Raw genomic sequence first — 22044 nt, forward strand, 5'->3', positions numbered from 1 at the left:
GACTTTGTGGGTATTTGAGTGGATCAAAAGGACAATTTTGAAATTTTTTCTTTAACATCCCGTACACTTTGTTTATTGTAACCTGAACATATTAAATTCGGTTCATGTGACAAATATTTTAAATATTTGACATGGATGTGTATTCGATATCCACAATATATTCGTTGTCATTTCTGATATTTTAACTTTTTTTTAATTATATTTATATTAAGAAATGTGGCTTTAAAATATTGTAAAATTAAGTTGTTATTGAAGAATAAATTGATATAAAATTTGCTTTGTAAAGTACCCGGCGATTATAGTATCGCGATCATATTGACAAAAACCTAGACTAGAGCCCATATTTTCTGACCCCTGGCGGCAGGTATAGTCAATTTTTTTGTTATACCAAATTCATTTACAGATGCTAGAGCAACATTATATCGCTATTCACGTCATTTATAAAAACTTTTTTATGATCTACCATTATTATTATTATTAATGAAACATTTATAAGCGCTAATTAGAATCAAAAAGTTCTCAAAAGCGCTATCTATAGTTAAACAAAGTCAAAAAAGAAAAAAGTACAATCAAAGAGAAAAAAAGTAAGTTTAAAGTTTCTTTTTAAAATCATCAAGTTTCAAATCTTTAGTTCTAAAAGATCTCGGTAAGCTATTTCAAAATCTTTTGATGCTATCTGCAGATGGACATCAGGTACAATCAGTAAAATGCCATCATCTGATCTAAGGTTCATACCACTCATCATTATAGACTTCTCTTTTATTTTATCTATCAAATAACTTGGTAACAAACCATGTACAGTTTTATACATTAAAATACATATTTTATATTTAATTCTTTTCTTTATAGTAAGCCAATGAAGGCCCTTAAGAATTGGAGTAACATGGTTAAATTTGAGACCTCCAACAATCAATTTGGCTGCTCTATTCTGAATGGATTGAATTGCAGAAATAGACCTATCTGGCAAACCGTAAAACAGGCCATTGCAATAGTCCAATCGTGAATGAACAAATGCATGCACCAAGGTATGAATAGCAGATTTATCTAATGACTTACGGAGTTTATAGAGTTCTCGAATCTGTCCGGAGCATAAATTTGTTATCATCTTTATATGATCCTGCACCGATAATCTAGAATCAAAAATGAAACCCAGATTAGTTGCTTTGTCACAAAATTTTATATTAACGAGTGGTTGCCAAACAGCTCTTGAATCATTTGAATGTAAACAACGTGACATCTATCATAAATGTTTTTGATGGCAAACTGAGTACAATTTTCTTAACGTCAGATTCTGTTAAAAGCATAAAGTCAGGAAAAGAACAATTCCCATTGTACTGAGCTTGACAAATAGTCGATCAATTACTCACATTGGTAGACTGTTTAATTTTATTTACTTTATCATTATAAAACTTTAAGAATTGAGACGAATCTAAACCAACAACTTCACTCAATGACTGACCAGTGACCTGATTGCAAAGGACTTTATTAATAGCATTCTATAGATTTTTAGAAAATCCACTATTATCTGCAACAAGTCTTTTCCAATAACTGTTTCTTTTTTGTGAAACAGAGCTGCTATCCACTCATTTTTACATTTCTTTGTCTGATATTTTCTGTAATTTTTTCTTTTGACAAAGTCTTTTGAAAGCTTTGCATTCACTATCATACCACGGAGCATTAACATCACATTTGACTTCTGCAAAACGAAGTGGAGCAACTGCATCAGCCAATTTCTTGAGTTCAGAACTAATCATATCAAACTCAATATTAATATTATTGCTTTGGCAAGACCTTGATAATGGAGAAGTCTGTACATATTTAATGAGATTGCTTTCATTTAGGTATTTCCAGGATCTAACTTGTTTCTTGACTATTTTAGGACGCTTATGAGTTAATGGTAAATTAACCTGAATTAAACTATGGTCTGAAAAAGTCCCACTGGGAAAAATCTTAATATCTGAAATCTGAAAATCTTGAGAACAAATAATCAGATCAAGTATACCTCCATGTTCATGAGTCGGTTCGTCGATCAAATTTTTTAATTGAAACATTTCTAATATTTTCAATAAATTTACAGTATGACGATCTTCCTGTTTCTCAAGGTGAATGTTGAAATCACCCAAAAGTATGATATTTAAACTAAACGAAGTGATATTTTCTAGTAAACATAAAAATTCTTCAAAAAATAAATTACTAACTAAAACTGATCCTGGCCTGTAGAGGGCTAATAGAACAAAATCTTTGTTGCTAATAAATAATTTAACAGCAAGTGCTTCAAATGAACTAAATATTGGCAAATCTATTTTCTTAAACTTAAATGAAGTAAATAATTAAACCCCCATGATGAGGATCATTTATCCTCAAAAAAATCAACATAACTATATCCTGGTGGCATTGATGATTTAACAGAAATGTTATTCAAAGATCCATGCCAAGTTTCGACTAAAACGAAAATATCTAGCCCATCACGAATCAAATCATAGATCGTATCAGTTTTAGAAATAGTGACAAAGAAGAATATGAAGCTATCGATGAAGAAAAGGAGACCAAAGAAGAAGACCAGCCAATAAAGAAACCTGACACCTAATTTCCATCTAAGTTCACTTTGACAAAGTCAATCTCAATCTAAGTTCATTTTGACAAAGTCAATATTTCCTTATATAAACAGCAGAAAGCACTGATGATGATTCATTCGGAATCGAAATATGGCCTTATTTGCAGCATGAATTCGGAAAATAAGTTTATTTTGAATTTTAATAAACTAAACGTTCAACAAAAAACTTTAGTGAGAAAAATTGAAAAAACGAACTACAAACATATTAGCGCCAAACATTCGGTAGAATTTACAGAATATTGTAATATATATATATATATATACACACACACACATATATATATATATATATATGTGTGTGTGTGTGTGTGTGTGTGTGTGTGTGTGTGTGTGTGTGTGTGTGAGATAAGAATAAAGTGAAATGAGAAAATGAGAGAAAAAAATCAAGCTAGGCAATGTAGCCTGCCTCCAACCTTTATCTTCAAAAAACATTAAATATAGTCTGAAAACCCATGCGCAGTTCGTTGTTGAATTCATCTGACGTTTCCTGAGACGGGCCAGAAGAGGTACGTAAGAAGTATGACAGCCTTGGAATGAATGCTGCCTGCGTCAACAGGACAAGGGCATCATGCTTGCCAATCTCCGTCATCATTGACATAATATGTTTAAAATCCACCAGCTTTTTAGTCAAAAAATTATCATGGCGTTTTTCTCTACAAACGATCGAACCCAAAAATTCTAGTTCATTCATCTCAATTCTTTCAATATTTGTTTGGGCAAAAGATAAAACTGTTGAATTTGTAGTGATTTCACATTTTTTTAAATTCAACTTGAGACCATATTTACGACCATTACTGTTTATCAATCCCACATCATACATTAGGTCCTTTACACATCCACCCAACGCAATATCATCCAAATAAGCGACAACAAATTTAGATCAAAATGCCTTTACTAGTGGGTCGATCGACAGCGAAAAAAAGCAACGGTCCCAAGGGATCTCCTTGTTGCACACCTTCTAATGAAAAAATGATGCTGTTACCAATAGACAGAAATGAATCAGCATCGTACCCCAACCAGCAAAAACTGAAAATTTCTGGGAGCCGAGATTTGACGCATTGATGCATATGGTCACGACGAATCGAATTGAAAGCATTTGAAAAATCAAGTTTTAGAAAGCCTTCATCTTCCTTCATATTATTGACGAATCGCCTGACAACGTGTATCGCTCCTTCTGCTCCACCGCTAATCCCGACACCGACCTTCTGAGGTTGGAGAAATAGACCCACCCTGTCCTTGATGACCAATAACGCAAATTTTGCCGCCCAGCGTCTCCATACACATCCAATGGCAATAGGTCTGACATCACCGTCCTTCTTTGACAAGGCCACCAATCTTCCGCCAAACAAGTATGGAACCACCTCGGGTGGACAAACGCCGCCCAACAGCAGATTGATAAAACCGGTCATGGCACAGATGAGTTCTGTTGTTTCTATCTTATCATGTGTTAAATTCCTTAAGTGTTGTGGAATTGGACCGTCTCTACCTCCTGAGGTTCCTTTTGGAAACTGCCTCCATGGTCAATCAACCGACAGCCAGATGATTTTTCAAAAAAAATTTCAGCCAGTGACGATTTACCCCCCATATCGACAGCAGTATCAAGAACCCCCGAGTCTTCACTCGTCTTTGAAATGTTTGCGTTTACGACATTGAGCGACCTTCGTTGTTTCCTGTTAGAAGGTGGGTGCTTTAAAGATCCCGGACATTTTGAGCCTTTCACTTTTCCACCATGTCTAACGAGAGTACCATCCTGCCTCAACTTAAAATGTTTATAACACACATGGCACAGAGTGAGAGAAGTCGTGCTGAGTACATGTCCTTGACTCGACATTCAGAAACCAACAACGCAAACTGTTATTATTATTGTAAACTGTACATATGGCTTATAACCTAAAAACTTGTAAAAAAAGAACTTTAAAACCATGCACCTGTGTGCCACTTAAATTATATTACTTAAAAATAATTTTATAACTTGAAATTAAACACGAATGTATAACTTAAGATTAAATACAAATATATAATTATAATTAATTGAATTTAAATAAATATGATTATATAACTTTAAATACGAATTTATACGAATTTGTAACTTAAAATCTAAATCTGCCAACCTGTGCGGAGACCGGTACAAATACCAAATGTATGTATGTATGTATGTATGTATGTATGTATGTATGTATGTATGTATGTATGTATGCATGCATCCATGTTACATTTTAATTTTATTTAATGTAATTAATAATTAAAATTTTTAAATCACGTGTAATACACACATACATGCAGGTACAATGTCATTGGTTTTGCGAACACAAAACTAACATTTGTTGAAAAATATTAAACAGAAACATTTAAATAAGATAGTGGAATGTTACATTTTTATAAATAAAATTCGTACGCACGTACGTATGTAGTAATCTAAAACTTTTACAGTTACATCTTTATCCTGGCAACTTGAAATTATTAGCAGTTTTTTTAATTGCATTTATTGAATAAAGCAAACATATAATATATAAATAATTATACATACAAAAACATTTATAAATTCAAAAACAATTATACATAATAGAAACATTAATATATTATGAAAACAATTACGTATTATGCAAATAATGACATACTATAGTAAAACAAACTAACATTTGGTTCTTCAAGCACTTCCAGTAAGTAGCGGTTGAAAAGTCCACGCGAACTCGTTTCAAATGATTTTTCATTAACACTCCTTTTATTGATTTAACAAAAACGAAGCTCTAATCAGCTAAGCATTTAATTTAAAAAACCAGAGTTTATGACGAACCCAGATGTTTTGCAGTAAATAATTTCAACAATATAAAATACATCAAAAACTAAAAAAAAATACGCTAACATAGTAAAAAGTAAAAAAATTAAAAAAAAACAAAATTTAAAAAAAAAAATAATAATTTGCTTTTTGGAAAAAAAATTACATTTTACACAATTTAAAAAGCCCACAGTGAGACAAACAGCGGTGTAAAATGAAAAGATAACTCAAAAATAAAGTCAGTTGAACGTGGATAGTAAAAAATAAATTTAAATAATATACCTGACCAAAAAAGTAATAGGAGCGATAAGGAGGCACTACGTTACACTTTATTATCAAGTAAATTATTGAAAGTAAAAAAAAACATAAAAAAAACATACGCAGCGTATAAAACTATCAAATTTGGTAGACTACATTGGCTGGATGGTTTTGTTTCAAATTGTGATTCACGGGAATGTTCCACTCTAGAGGTCGCATAATTAAATTGAAATAGCTATAAATTAATAAGTAAATAAAACAAACTGAAAAACTTTTTTTAATCAATATTAAATACATCAAAAATAAAAAAAGTTATAATAGTACAAATTTAAAAAAAATAAAACAAAACTAAAACAAAGTTTCAATAGAAAAGAGAAAAAAGAATTCGCTTTTTGCAAATAATTACGTTTTATATATTTTAAATAAAGCTAACAGTTTAGTCTATTAAACCTAAAAAAAAAATTTTGTCATCGAAAAACATTTACTTTGTAAAAAATATTATAAAATATGAATCAATCTATCAATGATTCTCCTTTGTCCGTCAGGGGACCGTCGAAGCCGATGGTGTACTGTACATATAAGCATGCATTTTACATTTCTTTCCTTTTTTCATTCCAAAAACCTTTTCTATCTTTGGCCAGTTTTATTGAATTCAGAATACCAACACCAGACCATTCAGTAATGTCGTCTATCCATTTCTTTGCAGGTCTACCAACTTTTTTATTCCAATCTCTTTTCCTCATTAGTACCATCTTAATCAATCATTCTACAAATGTATTCCAAAAAACCCAATTTTATTTCTTTGACTTTGTCAAACACACTTTTCTGTCTTTCATATTGATTTCTGACGGTTTCGTTCTTTACTTTCTGCTTCCAACTGATTCCCAAAAAATGTAAGTAACAATCAATCGATCTTCGTTTTGCATCCAAAAACCCAATTCCCCAGAGGTAGGACGTTGTTTTCTTTGCCATCAACTTTTTGCGCCAAATTAGACGATCAGTTGTATCCATTTCATTTGAATTAAGAGCTTTTATGTCTTGCTCGATTGTTTGCGACCAGGATTTTTTTGGACGGCCTATGGGACGTGTGCCAGGTACTTCAACATCTGCAAGAGAAATTATGGCACTGTTTCCACTTTGTTTGACATGATCAAACCACCACAGACGGTGTTGGCGGCATTCGTCCTATATCATCTAAATTAGAACGGCGCATGATTTCGGTAGATTTGATGTTGTCTTTCTGTGTTCTGGATTGTACTGGAACAGCTGAAGCTGCCGTTCGAGCACGCATACGTGCAGCCTGAAATAAATAGTATCTCCTTGCCTCTATATTGATGCGGAGTGACATCCCACTACCACTACGATCAAGACTTTATAAATCTGTGATATGTCCGGTGTTGTTATATGGTGCAGAAACATGGCCAATGACAACCCAACTGGAACAACAACTTCAACGAACCGACATAAAAATGCTCCGATGGATGCAACGAATTAGTTGAAGGACCACATGTTTAAAAAAAGTGGAAAGCTGTTTAAAACCGATCAATAAATTTATCAATCAGTCAACTGTTCAATCGATCAATTTTTGATCAAAAAGTTTTTATACAATTCACAACAACAAATTCGAAAAAGCAATGTTTTTGAAGCCATTAATGTAGAGAAAGTCACATCGTTTCAATATCTAGGGGATGTTCTAAATTGTACTGGAACAGCTGAAGCTGCCGTTCGAGCATGCATACGTGTAGCCTGGAATAAATGACATCTCAGTGCTATAACTTCTCTTGCAGATGTTGAAGTACCTGGCACACATCCCAAAGGCCGTCCAAAGAAGTCCTGGTCGCAAACAATCGAGCAAGATATGAAAGCAAAAAGTTTATGGCAAAGAAAACAACGTCCTACCTCGGGAAACTGGGTCTCTGGACGCTAAACGAAGATTGATTGATTGATTGAAGTTTTTATACAAGACTGAAAAGGTTATATAATAAAAAAATAACTTTTGAATAAAATAATTCATTGGATAGCATATCAATATTATGTTCTAAAGTGTTTTTAATAACTGAAAATAATTATAAAATTTATTCCATTTATTATTTATTTCAATTTTATTTTTATCATTCTTAAATTTTCATTGTATATTAATATTATTTAATTATATTATTTACATATTTCATATGGATAAAATAAAACCATAAATCGAGTTAAATTATATTGTAAACTAAATCGCTAGGTGCATCGGAAGCTGGTAAAAATTGGCAAAAGGCCATTCTACACCTTGCATTTATGCGTTCAAGCTCTTAAATCTAAATGCTAGTTAGGACTCGCATGGATACAAATATTTTTTTAAATTAATTTAAATTAATATAAAAATATTTATCTCTTTTGAAGATATCAAAATTTGCCTTTTCTTTTACAGAAAAATTGTTTTTATAAACCCTTGAAACATACCTTCAACTAAATTTCGCAACGTTTAAAATTAAAAAGTTAAGGAAGGGACAGACAGACGCAGGACAAAGTCAGAAACAAGTTAATAAAAAAAAAACATTCACTCGCTAATTCTCGTAAGTTAAAAGATTACCACAACATTAAGAAAACGATGTATAAAGCTGATAATGCTGATAAATAAAGCATCATTTAAAACTGCGTCATTATGTATATAAAATTATGGAAAACATTAATATAACATACTGTTGTCTGCATATATCAACCAGGACCAAAACCAATTTAGGTTTTTTGACTTGCACATCTTCGATGCAATTCTCAATGCACAACGATTCATTAACATCATTACCCAAACTGGAATCCCATGGAATTAAGCAGTGCATATGTTGGTACATGTAACCGTGCCCGAGAAAATACATGATCACTGTATTTTATTGTTTAATGTAAAAAAATTTATTACCACCGCTTCGTGTGGTGCAAAAATTATGTTAACAGCATTCATCGTTGGTTGTTCTTAGTTTATCGTAGTTTAATGTGGATGTAGCACCATTGCGGCAAAAAAGTTTATATATAAGTATAGAATGACATCATTGACATGTAAGATGTTATGCGTTTATCGTTTGATAAGGAGAACCAAAAAATTATTAATAAACAAATTGTAACAAATTATCCATTAAAAAATATTTTAATATCAACCATAAGAGTTTTCTGATAATAAATTGCAGAAACAAGCCACAGCTCGTTTCATTTCACTGAGTGTAAGGTCGAGCAGCGAGATGACTTTGAAGCCCATTTCTTCGAACAATTTCGTTGTATGGAACATGTCGGGTCGCACCGCTGGCAACGGATAACCATAAGTTCGATACGATGCATTGCCTATGATCAGTGCAACTTTGTTCCTAGCTGCGATAAATGTATATATTATTATTATCATTAATATTATTACTAATCTTTCTTCAACAATTCTCAGAGATAAACAACAAACACACAAATACGTTGTTTCAAGTGCATGTAAATTCAAGTCATTTTTCATCTCTTCTGATTCGCCTGTCTGTGGTGCGCATGCAGAAAAAATCATTGTTTGCTTTTCTATGCGAAGCTTGATCCACATGAGACGTGAATTAATTCTTTTAATATCCAGTACTTCTTGGGCTAGCGGTTCTCTGACAAAAATTCCAACAACATTTTTGGCCGTCTTTTGACCATTCCAAAATAGTTTATATTTTTCTTTGTCTGAGTTGACATGACAGACACCATTCGATTTCCATCGGGTTTCCTGAAGGCAGCAGATGTCAATCCTTCTACGCTCGAGCATTTCTGCGATTTCCATGCTGTGGCCTATCAGTGATCCAACATTGAGCGTTCTAAGTCTAAGTACCATAGAGGGGCCATTCTGAATTTTTCTGAAGCATCCCTCCGCTATTGCATACTTCCCAGGGATTCTTGGCATCCCTTGACCATTTAAGGCCTGCTGGGGACTAGGGGCCGTTGTTTTTCTTTGTGATGGCATAGGAATAATTTGGGGAAAAGATTTAACATCCGGACACCCATCCTGACGACAACCACCAGTTATAAGCGGTGGGCCTAGCCTTTCGCTCAAAAGCAGGCAAGGCAGCGTGGATGCAGTTTTATGTCATACCCAGGACAAAATATAAAATATAAATAAATATAAATAAATAAAAAAGTAAAATAATAAGATAATAATAATAGGAACCAAAACTAACATTAATAATAATTAAAATTAATAGTACACCTCAAAATCTATATCTTTTGTATCGTGGGAGCTGTTAAATCTATGGAATAGAGTGACTGATGTTGCTAATGCTACAGATGACATACGTAATTTTGTACCAGCTTCGAACATGAATATTTAACCTTAACAACCATAATATAAACAATCTTGCCGTTAAAAATTTTGAAAATCGCGTTTTATATTGTTTAATGTTATTAAATTTATTCTATTCGTTTTCTGTTTTAAATAATTTATATAAATTAACCTACATTATATATAATGCACTGAAGATGAGTTATCTATAACTCATAATAGCTATCTGCAAAATTTATTTAATAAAATTTTTAAAACAATAAAATGTCTAATTTTTCTGACATTAATAAATTAAAAAGAAATATAAAAAAGTTGAACAATGTTGAAAGTAGTGTTGAATTTTTGAAATGTTGCGTTAACAACAGTCTGTTACCAAAATATATATATATAGATATATATCTATGTATATATATATATATATATATATATATATATATATATATATATATATATATATATATATATTTGGCAGGCTACTGACAAGGTAATGGCTTACCAATAATATATATATATATATATATATATATATATATATATATATATATATATATATATATATATATATATATATATAGAGAGAGAGAGAGAGAGAGAAAGAAAGAGATATAGATATAGATAGAGGAAACATGCCAGGAAACATAAGGGTTGTGAAATTGAAGAAAAAAAATGTAAATTCTGTTGGCCAAATCTAATAATTATGATGTTATGTTGTGTTTAATGAGCAACCCTAAAAACTGTAATGTAAAGTATTTAAATTCATAGTTTAATATTGACAACTATAAGCTTTAAACCAAGAATTTGATATTTAAGGGTTTCAGAAAAGTTTGCGGGTTTGTCAAATCTTATATTTGTTCATATAAAGTTATTTTTAAATAAAGATTTAAGAAATTTTTTTATGTATCCACTTTTAGTTCAATGTCTATGAGTGCGCGAGAACTTTCTTTACATTGTTGATCTTTTCTGGTAGTGACATTCAGAGTAATGTGCTTTGGATATTTTGTGATTCTGACACTTTACTGCTAAGTGAGCGAGAAATTTTCACACTTTGATTATTTACAATTTACGATGCCGAGGAGAAGACGACCTGACGTAGTCGAAGTCAATCAAATGTGCGAAGAGCTACCTCACGTGCTAACCGCACTGATGACCAGAGTGAGAGAGACAGGTCAAGAAAATAGTCGTATTGCTATGTCAGATTTGAGTTATTTAGTGAGTTATAATAAAGTAGATATGCTTAGAATGCAACGAGTTTGTGCACATCAAACACAACAACAGCAAGCACGACATAACAAAATTGAGCGAGTCCGCAGACCGAGTGCTTCTGTGATTCTTGAACAAGCTGCATTCCACTATGATCCGGCAATAGATTATTGTGCCGACAAATCGGTAACAATTGGTGAAATGAAAATAATCTTTAAATATTGTAAGACGTTAAAATACACCCATGAATCTACTGGATTATGTTGTGCTGTAGGCAAAGTAAAATTGCCACAATTGGTCCCACCACCAGATCCTTTACGATCATTAGTTTCTGGGATTGGAAACGATTCTAAACACTTCTTGGTCAACATTCATTAATATAACAGCTGTTTTCAAATGACATAATTTGGCGCTATACATATTATACAAAACAATTTCATGCCCACTTTCAAGGTATTATACCAGAATATTTTTCTATAATATTCGGTATGTACTAAAATATATATATACATACAACAAAAACAACACACGTTTAGACGACATTTTCCCCGAGATCGGGGGTTACCGTTTGGCTACCTATGATGAAACCGAAATACCCCTCGACGCCATCCACATCTGTCACTCGCCTCAGTATCACGCAACCCCGCTTTCACGCTGTCCTTCTCCACCTGCTCTCTCCATTCCAATCGCGGACGACCCCTTCCTACCACTCCTTCAACCTCGAACTCCAACGCTCGCCTAATCCCGACCCTTTCATCCCTTCTCAACACATGTCCATACCACTGCAATCTCGATCTCCTTATCAATGTCACAATGTCCTCATTCAGTCCCATCATTGACATCAGCTCTGTACTACTCCTCCTATCCTTCACTTTAACCCACACACATCATCCTCACCATAGCTCTTTCAGCCCTCTGTAGTACACTTTCCTCCTCTCTCCTCAACACCCAAGTTTCACCACCATATACCATCGCTGCTCTCACACATGCTTTATATACCCTCCCTTTCACCTTCACTGACCATTTCTTTCCACACAATACCCCACCAAGTTCCCTAAATTTCATCCATCCCACACGAACTCTAGCCGTAACTGCGCTCAAACATCCTCCATCCGCGTTCAGCTTATCCCCTAAGTAAACAAAGCTTTCCACTCTTTCAATACCACCACTCAACCCCGTGCTTGCGTCCGTCCTATTAATCACACCATGAACACAATATATATATATATATATATATATATATATATATATATATATATATACTAAAATATATATATATATATATATCGGAAATAATGAATCGACAAATTTTTAAAAATTACAAATACAAGGACAAAGTTGTCATTTACTGGGGACACTGTTACCAGTACCAGATGCAGATTATCAATTTTTACAAATTTATTTTATGGGCAATTCAGATGCGGGAGTTGATAATCGTTGTGCTCACAATCCAACAGTAAAGAGAACCATTCTCCATAAATTACAAATGTTTCTTCATCAAAATAACAATGTTTAAGATAGCATTGGATCAGATGACATCTGATAGCCATAATATTATCATTCGAGCTGACAAAACACGTGCCGGTGAACACGCAAGGAGGTTTAATTCACCTACCATTGACATTTATCATTTTGGATTGCAGGTGCTGAAACCAACAAAAAGTTAGTGCTATAAATTTCTAGAGTTTTTAAACAAAAATTAAAATCTCTCATGAATTTCTTAATAAAGCATCGTGTATACGGCCGAGTCCGTTGTTGGATGTTTTCTGCAGAATGGCAAAAGCGTGGATTGCCACATGAGCACATATTAGTCTGGTTGTTTGGACCGATATTTTTCAAGTATTTTTTGATGAAATGCAAAAATACAGTTTTGATCTGAAAAAATTACTTGAATGTTGATAAACCGTTATAAATACCTTTGCATATTTTAAAGTTAAACGTAAAGTATGTTACTTAAATTCTTTACCAGTATATTGGTTGGGAATTCTTTTTACATCCAAAACAACTTCGTTTGATAGAATTTCGCTAGATTGATTTCGTTGGCAGAAGACCCTCACTTGATATCTGCCTTCATCTTCTCTCCTTATATCGTCCAACCGTAATTCATTTTGTATCGCACCTTTCATGTTATAAATGTGAATAATAATTTGAAACATAAGATTTTTATTTTGAAGTTTGTTTAATTAATTAATTGGTTACATTGAAGATTAATTCAAAAATGAAAACTCAGTATAAAACAAACGAAAAAGAATGATTTAATTAATGAATAAATGAATTAATGAATTAATTAGTCAATCAGCTAAAATCTTGAATTTACTATCAAGATTATCAACTCAATGATTTTGACGCTTAAATTTTCGAATTAGTTTGCTGTTTTAGTTGATGCAATGTTTCCATCCACCATAGCATAGTTTTTATTGTTAACGTTGCCGGGTTACCTACTATATCTCGTTTGATCATTTCCAGTTTTGTTTCAGTGGTCCATCAAAAAATGCTAACCTTTCGATTCTGATCATCAACAAAAATTGCCACCAAGAGTCCATCCGGAGAGCGAACATTTCACAGCTCTCAACTTCCAGTTCACTCCATTCATTTTGACTTTTCACACAATTTACGATTAAATAAAGTATTAAAAATTTTAAGGATATAATTTATTTTCAACAATTCATGGGTTTACAAACATTTCCAAAAGCGCCATAATTATGCTACCCTATTTTTCATTCAAAATTCAGTCAGTTTCTCAGAAACTTTTAAACCGATACTTTACAAAAAACTCAAAGAACAGGTCATCAACGGGTTTCTTGGAGTCAATCGGAGTGTCGGAATAAGATCAAAGTTTTTCAAGCAGGACATCGACTCACTGATAAAAATTTTCAGACATCGACATTTGGAATAACTACCCTGACTCCGATTTCATTTTTATTTCAATTTTAGCATTGCAAATTAAAAAACACTAACCAAAGCTATTTAAAATCGCGTTATAGCCTGTTTTATATATATATAAAAAGTTCGTAATCAACTGATGTCAATATCTTTTTTTAGCAGAATTATTCGAAACTTATATATTTTTTATTCTAATCGTTAACGACGTAACGACTGTTGTTTCAGGACGTCGGGTCAAAAACTGCGCCTTAGCCGGTTTGAATGCATCCAACGTCGAACAATACTCATTGAGTGTATTTTTAAAAAGTAAATTAACGCGATTAACGCGAAGTGGGCAAAAATATTCAATGAAATCTGCATAGCTGAAAACCTCGTCCCAATATATATATATATATATATATATATATATGTGTGTGTGTGTGTGTGTGTGTTTGTGTGTGTGTGTTTTATATATATGTATGAAAAACATCGGTATCAGCAAGTATCAAGTGTCAGCAGTGTAACCAATGGTGTCATAAACGTTGTTCGAAAATAATTGGTACTTTATCTAAAGTGTCCAATTTTTTTTATCCTGTTTGCATCAATCTACAACAACAAATACGAAATAGCAATGTTTTTGAAGCCATTAAGGTAGAGAAAGTTACATCGTTTCAATATTTAGGGAATGTTCTAGATTGTACTGGAACAGCTGAAGCTGCCGTTCAAGCACGATTACGTGCAGCCTGGAATAAATAGCATCTCGTTGCCTTTATATTGATGCGGCGTGACATCCCACTATCACTAAAATCAAGACTTTATAAATTTGTAATACGTCCGGTGTTATTATATAGTACACTTGACGATCGTTGGAAGCTACAACACTGGTATTGAAAATATAGAAATCTTTGAAGTTATAACATTGGTGTTGGTAGTTATGAGCGTCAAGGGTTGCAACAATATTTTGGTCCTGTGTGTTGGTAAAAATGTTATCATTTGCAACATACCATTCAAACAAATTTTCTCCTCTTTCATTTCTTTCACCTATCCCGTGAGGACCAACCACGTCATTTATTTTTTCAGAGCCAACTGCATTCAGGTTACCCATCATAATTTCAACGTCTTGAAAACCGTATGTTTTTAAAACATTATCAAGATCACTGTAAAAAGCAAGATCTTCTTTACTGCTTTCAGACGTTCGCGCATAAACTCGAATAACAGCTAAGTTGAAAGGTTATGCATGTATTTTGACCAACAAAACTCCCTGACGCCACCCAGAAACCTTCTAAACAGAGCATGTATTCAAATGAGCTGTGTGAATATTGTTGATACCTATTTTAATTAATAAAGAACAAATTAACAAAATATATAATAATATTATTAATTTTGTCTTTTTTCAAAAACGTTACAAAAAATAGAATTAGTAAAATAGAGCATTTGGTAACGTGTTATCACTATAACAGATGAGATAATGCCAATAAAACAAGAACATGAAAAACAAAATTTAGAACATAAATAAAATGATAAAATTATACAAAAGTTCATCTCTGAGTCCGATGAAAAAATACGACTACGAGTGCTCCGAAAGTTTCTCATTTATCGACAGCTATTCATTAATTGAAAACTCTATACGCTCACTGAATACAATGCATTACAAATATAACATAATGTTGTACTTTACTATAAATAAAATTAATGGTAATCTGGCATTAACTCATAATGTTTATTTATTGTAAAAAATCGATTTATACAAATTTTACAAACCAATAATTGGTACTCTGTTAAAAAACCATTGATACATGAGACATTCATGGTTGTGTACTCTGTGTTGGGCTTTAACTTTAAAAATAACAAGACCTCCGTAACTGTTCGACTGGGAAGTAGGCTGGACAATTATTTGAGGACCTGTAGTTATTTAGTTTCTTAATTTGGTTCTAGGTATTTAAAAATTTTAAAAATTAGTAGCTGCATCTATTCATGTTTGTTTCTTTTCTTATTATTTGCTCGTAATTTTCATTTAAATATATTTATTAAAAGCAATGTGTTAAAAAAAAGTTAAAAATTAATCACTAACAGGATAATTCCATTTTTGACATTTCTGCGATATATTTATTTAAATAATTAAAAACCAAAAAAGTATAAACTTATTCCAATTTAAGAAAAATGTTAAAAATAATAACTAAAAAATAAAAAATATAACAAGAATCTGCGTCTCGTCATTTTAAAGTAGGGCAACGCTTAATTTTTATTTCAAATGAAACAATAATTAACAGGTTTTTTGAAATAAAGTTAAGATAGATTACACATAGATAATAATATTCAATCTAAAATGTCAACATCCATGAAACAAATACACGAAATAAAAATAAAACAACATTCTTCTTGCATTAGATAAAAATTTACATTCCTCCTGTAGTGCTATTATGAATGAGACGGGTCGATATAAGCATCAGGTTGCGGGTTAAAATTTTTTGGACAATAAAAAGTTTACATATTCATGGTGGGTAGAAAAAAATGAAATTATTCTTTGCAAAATTTTCTGAGTAAAAGAGTTACAGCACTTACTAAACAGTAAAACCAACAAACGCTGTTTAAAAAATTTTAAATGCTCTTTCTATTAAAATGCATTGTTTGCATTTATTATTTACATTTAATTTATTAATTTATTTATTAATTTACTTAAAAATTAAAAAGTCTGATGATCAACAGGAAATTTTACTCACCGTATTAAAATTTATTCGCCAGAGCATTTTAGTAACACCACGCTTTCATATTTCACGTTTCTTTATGAAATTTTACCAGAGAGACAATCTCGTGAAGTCAATTGTTCAATAAAAATGGAAAAAAATTGATTACTTTAATTTAATTGTTGACGCTCATCGAATAAGGTACGCTTGCTGGATAGCTTATCCCAAAACCAGTAATAATGTAAGTACCCAGAAAATGTGCTTAAATATAAGTACTAAGTGCTCAGTGAAAAATGTACTTGAGTACTGAGTACCAAAAACTGAGTACTTATTACTTACGAATAGAATAATTACCGACCCTTGTGTAGCCGTTTCTGGTATAGTCTCTTCGTTAGGAGGTATTCCCTCAAAGGTTGATCGTGTTATTTCATTGGCCGCTCGTAATTCGGCCTTCATTTCTCTTATTTCGGCTATCCGTTGATCGATCTTGGCCGTCATTTCCACGAATTGCTTTTCACTTGTTTCTGCTCGACGGTCGGCATCAGCCGATTGCTTTTCTTCTTGTCAGTCGGCATTAGCTTGCATTTCAGCCTTCATTTCAGCGTTTTGTTGTTTCATTTCGGTTTTCATTTCCGCGAACATCTGCTTGAATTGTTGCATGTCAAATACGAACAAATTCTTGTTGTTTGTCTCACTATAATTTTATCCTTGTTTGTTTTCGTTTTCATCTGTTGTCCGTTGAGTGCTGCGTGAACATTTTTTCAGTCCATCCCTATATTCTAGTTTTCCAGCTCCTTCGATCATCTTTGTTGCTCTACGCTGTACCCGTTCAAGAAAGTCTTTGTCCTTTAGCAGATCTGGACTCCAAACCTATGAACAGTACTCGAGATGAGGGCGAACTAACGTCTTATACAATTTTATAATGATTGACTTCTCTCCGCTCACCACCGTTCTTATAATACATCAAAGTATTTGATTTGTTTTGGCTGCTGCCAAAGTACATTGTCCTGATGTTTTCGTGCTTTTATGAATAGCGATTCCGATGTCCTTTTCTTCTTCTGTAGATAGAAGGTTTTTACTGCCGAGTTGATATTGAAAACCTTTGTTCTTTCTTCCCATATGCATAACATTACATTTGTCTATGTCAAATAACGTTTGCCAACTTTCAGACCATTTGTATAGTCTTGTCAAATCTTGTCTTAGTACTTCCGCATCTTCCTCGTTGTTAATCTTTGCACACAGCTTCGTGTCGTCCACAAATTTTGATATCTTTGACATTATGCCAGAGTCGATATCATTAATGTAAACAACAAATAATAGAGGGCCCAGCACCGAACTCTAGTTGTGACGCTAATCCAATTTGAAAACAAAACATGCACTAAAGATGATTTGTGAATACTCGAAAAAAGGCCTTATCTGCCTTATGAATTTGGTTAACAACAGTTTCACTAAATTTTATGATGAACTTGCATAATTCTATTTTTAACAAATTTAAAAATTTCCAAAAAATTCTAGCAAGGAAAATTGAAAAGACAAATTTAGAAAATGGAGAGCCTGCGGAGATTATCGCTGTTTAAACGCCATCACTAAACTAGATATGTATCCTATTCCTAACATTCAGAGGGTTTCAGCTAAACTTAACTATAAAAAGACATTTTAAAAATTAGATTTGCTGAAAGTATACTATCAGATACCCGTTCATAAGATACCGATTTAAATTGAATAATAAAAATAAATGATAACCCGTTCATAAGATACCGATGTAAATTGAATAATAAAAATAAATGATAAAAACAGTCTATTATTTTTCAACTGTATTACATTATTTAATCATCAAACATTCAAAATAAATTGTTAATGCCAACCTAAACATTATTTATAAATTATAACAAAGTCTTTTCCAAGGCTTTTCAACGTAAATGTTACAAAATCTTCAAACTTTGAACCCATCTGATTTTAAAACATACATTTGTACATACATCCTGATTCTAAATCCAAAAGATTTCTACTCCCACCATGCAATTTTCACCAAACGACCCGACTATAGTATTCAGGTTTTTGAGCAAAACTTCTAAGATCAATAACTCAAATTCGAAATTTATATAAAAAAGTTATTATCAAAATAAAGATGCTGTTTTTAAAATTAAACTAAATTTTTTCTTGGTTTAGATTTTAAAACTGATTCGTATGGCTATCAAAATTTAAAAAAATTAACTTTGTTTTGTACCGATATCAAAAAAAAAATTTTTCAAAGCGCTGAGTCCCATGTTGCACTGACCATGTTCAAGTATAATGAAACACCTGCCAATCATATGCTCAGATGACGATGCGTTATGGCGCTCATGTGTAATAAGTTGAGTATGTTAACTATCGAAAAACCGTTGCTGGTTAACGAAAGCTCGAGTGATAATGACACTAAAAATGCGAGACCCAGGTGCTCAACAGCGGGTTAATATCGAAGTAACAGCATCGCGTCGATAATCTCGCGGATACTTTTTTGCATCGATATCGCCGACCCTGTTTTATGTAAGAAACGCAACGGTTATCGCCGATACATTTAAGAGCTGTCGATATTCGAAACCGATACGTTGCAAATCAAGTTTAAAATATCACTTTTTATAATTATTTTGTAATGGCGATAAATAATTTATCTGTTCCTGAAAAATTATTTAAGAAGTTTGTAAATTTTGTTTAAAAATTATTGCTAAAAACTATCGGTGATACCGATCAAAAATTAATATCGATATCGGTATCAATGATACATTTCGGCTGCAATTTCGCTATCGGTATCGCCGTTTTCAAAAGTATCGTTAACAACCCTGTTCAACATAGATATACATAGTTTAATTATACAGTAAAATAACAATACTAACTTTTTTCTAGATATATATTGGTTGATTACTATTTAATAGTAAGACAATATAAAAAATATTAAATTTAACCTTGGTTGGTAGTTTTCTGCACGTTGAATAGGTATAATATTTTAAAACTTTAGTCAAATAATGGCGATACAGCAATGACAAATAAGAAATAAAAATTGATTTACCGAATATGAGACTCCATCTAAAACTGAATCTAAATTAAATTTTTATGTTAAATAGATAAAACTAAATCACAATTTTAAACTGTTTCCATTGTATAAATTTATAGTAAATTAACGGATAAGTAATGTTATAAAGTGAAAATTACTTGATTTAACGCTACAGTTGTTAACTTTGTTAATAAGTACCGAACAAGTCGTAGAAAACACGTGCAGCCATCCATCTTGTTTTGTATGATGCTGCACTCTGCACGTATACATTCCAGCATCAGATGTCCTGAAAGCAAATAAACAAATTTCTATCACCATGTTAGTAAAAGAAATTTGATATCAGTGCATAGACGTTTACGAAAAGTTGAATAATAAAATATCTTTTAAATTGTTTCAAAGATTTTATTAAATGTTAATAAAAATTCAACTGCAAAAACATAATATTTTAAATAAATAACAATGGCAAAATATCAACTGAGATTCCTTGATGACATATCTGCCAGCCTTGTCAGAAAATATTTTTTTGTTTTCCTTGTACCATACGTATTCAGGATATGGGAAACCATCAGCGATACAAACAATCTCTAATTTGCTTCCACAGTCAACAACCAGAGACTCAGGTGGTTGTTGTTTGATGAGCAAGGGCTCTATGGAATAATTAAAATCTTGTTAAACATTCAATCTTGAATAATTTAACGCTAATTTAACAATTTAGTTCACTTCTTAGCACTTCTTGTAGTCTACATAAACAAACATTGGTCAGCGTGGTCTTCAAATCAATTCACACCAACGCAGAAATTGAAACTAAAACCATCGAAGCGTGACACCAGTCACTATTAATTCATGTTATGGCAAAAGCGTTGTTTTAGAAAAATTACTTAAGTTGTAAAAAGCAGAAAAAAATTTGTAACAAAAATATAAATTTAGCTGGAATTTGTAAAAGATTTTTACTTTGTTTTCTTTGGTTAATGGCGGACGGTTGTGAGCAAATTTTCTCGAAAATTATTTTATTAATACGTTGCCGAGTTAAAACGTGTGGTTTTCCCTTGTAATTCTAACGGTTTATGCTATAATTAGTTCCAAATAATAGAAATTTGTATTTCGAACTTTTTGTTAAGCGTACGTTTATTAATTTAACGTAATCCGTTAGGTGCGCCTATCTCCAAATTAGCCAGCAAGCTAGTTTCAATTTGTTAAACGGATTCCTGTAATAATGGCTCCTTTAACTGTAGAATCGTTGGAAATTGTGATAACCAAAGTCATGGAAAAATCTAGCAAAAACATGTTGAAACTCATTGACAGGCTCTTGGAAAAGTTCAATAAAAATGTTGAAAAAGTTATCTCCATATCTAAAAACAACCTTGAAAATTTGTTTGTGAAATTTGACTCACATATGAAACAAGTAGTTGAGAAGTCAAACGACAATCTCCGTAGGTCACTGGATCATTCTGAGGGGTTGTGTATATACAATGATATACAATGATATCCTTGTGTATTGATAAAATACATCAATGATAAAATACACAATGATATCCTTCTCTCTAGTGACAATAGTAATCTTACTCTTCTTCTTACTCTTGACTTTTCTTCGGCTTTTGATACTGTTGACCATACTATTCTCTTGAGACTGCTGCATCTTTCTTTTAATATTACTGATTCTTGTCTATCTTGGTTTTCTTCTTATCTATGTAATCGTTTTTCTTCTGTTGTTCTCAATAATTCTACTTCTAACTCCTCTACTCTTACTTTCGGGGTACCTCAGGGTTCTATCCTTGGCCCTCTTCTATTTAGACTCTATACTTCTGAACTACCTCGTATTATTAATAACTTTTCTTTCTCTAGTCAACAATATGCTGATGATTCTTACATTTATACTTCTTTTCCTCCATCTAATCTCAATAGTGTTCTTCATAATTTATCTCTATGTCTTTCTTCAATTATCGCTTGGTCTGACTCTATGTGTCTTAAACTTAATCCTTCTAAGTTTGAATTAATTTGTTTTAATAAATCTAAACACTCTATTACTATTCCTCCTATTATCTTACCTGATTCTAAAACTCTTGATGTCTCTCATAAGTTTCGTAGTCTAGGTTTTATCTTTGATTCTACTATGTCTCTCTCTTCTCAGATTAATAGTGTTGCTAGAAGCTCTTAATTTCATCTACGTAGAATAAAAAAACTTTTGCCTTTTCTTGATGATCCTACTCTTCTCCTTCTTGTTACTTCGTTAGTCTTATCTAGGATTGATTATTGTAACTCGCTCTACTATGGTCTTCCTGACTCTATACTCTATCCTTTAAGTAAAGCTTTTAACTCTGCTGCTCGTCTAGTTGCTCGTACCCCTTCTTTCTCATA

At 32.2% G+C, this 22044-nt stretch overlaps 4 protein-coding genes across 4 annotated transcripts; 1 reads left to right on the forward strand and 3 right to left on the reverse strand.

Annotated features, from left to right (window-relative positions):
- Nucleotides 1–3035: 3035 nt before the first annotated feature.
- HELRODRAFT_174486 (hypothetical protein) lies at nt 3036–4445 on the reverse strand (the record flags this gene model as incomplete). Its single annotated transcript, XM_009021936.1, has 3 exons — nt 3036–3233; nt 3976–4050; nt 4101–4445. The coding sequence occupies 3 exons, from the start codon at nt 4443–4445 to the stop codon at nt 3036–3038; spliced, it is 618 nt and encodes a 205-aa protein (XP_009020184.1).
- A 4333-nt stretch (nt 4446–8778) lies between these two features.
- On the reverse strand, nt 8779–9597 carry HELRODRAFT_174487 (hypothetical protein; the record flags this gene model as incomplete). Its single annotated transcript, XM_009021937.1, has 2 exons — nt 8779–8986; nt 9083–9597. 2 exons carry the CDS (start codon nt 9595–9597, stop codon nt 8779–8781), a joined length of 723 nt encoding a protein of 240 aa, XP_009020185.1.
- Nucleotides 9598–10977: 1380 nt separating this feature from the next.
- On the forward strand, nt 10978–11490 carry HELRODRAFT_174488 (hypothetical protein; the record flags this gene model as incomplete). The annotated part of the gene is made up of 1 exon (XM_009021938.1): nt 10978–11490. One exon carries the CDS (start codon nt 10978–10980, stop codon nt 11488–11490), a length of 513 nt encoding a protein of 170 aa, XP_009020186.1.
- Nucleotides 11491–15727: 4237 nt separating this feature from the next.
- HELRODRAFT_174490 (hypothetical protein) lies at nt 15728–17156 on the reverse strand (the record flags this gene model as incomplete). The annotated part of the gene is made up of 2 exons (XM_009021939.1): nt 15728–15876; nt 16958–17156. 2 exons carry the CDS (start codon nt 17154–17156, stop codon nt 15728–15730), a joined length of 348 nt encoding a protein of 115 aa, XP_009020187.1.
- Between the last annotated feature and the right edge of the window lie 4888 nt (nt 17157–22044).

The sequence above is a fragment of the Helobdella robusta genome (assembly GCF_000326865.2).
Source record: "Helobdella robusta unplaced genomic scaffold HELROscaffold_30, whole genome shotgun sequence".
Classification (NCBI taxonomy): Eukaryota; Metazoa; Annelida; class Clitellata; order Rhynchobdellida; family Glossiphoniidae; genus Helobdella; species Helobdella robusta.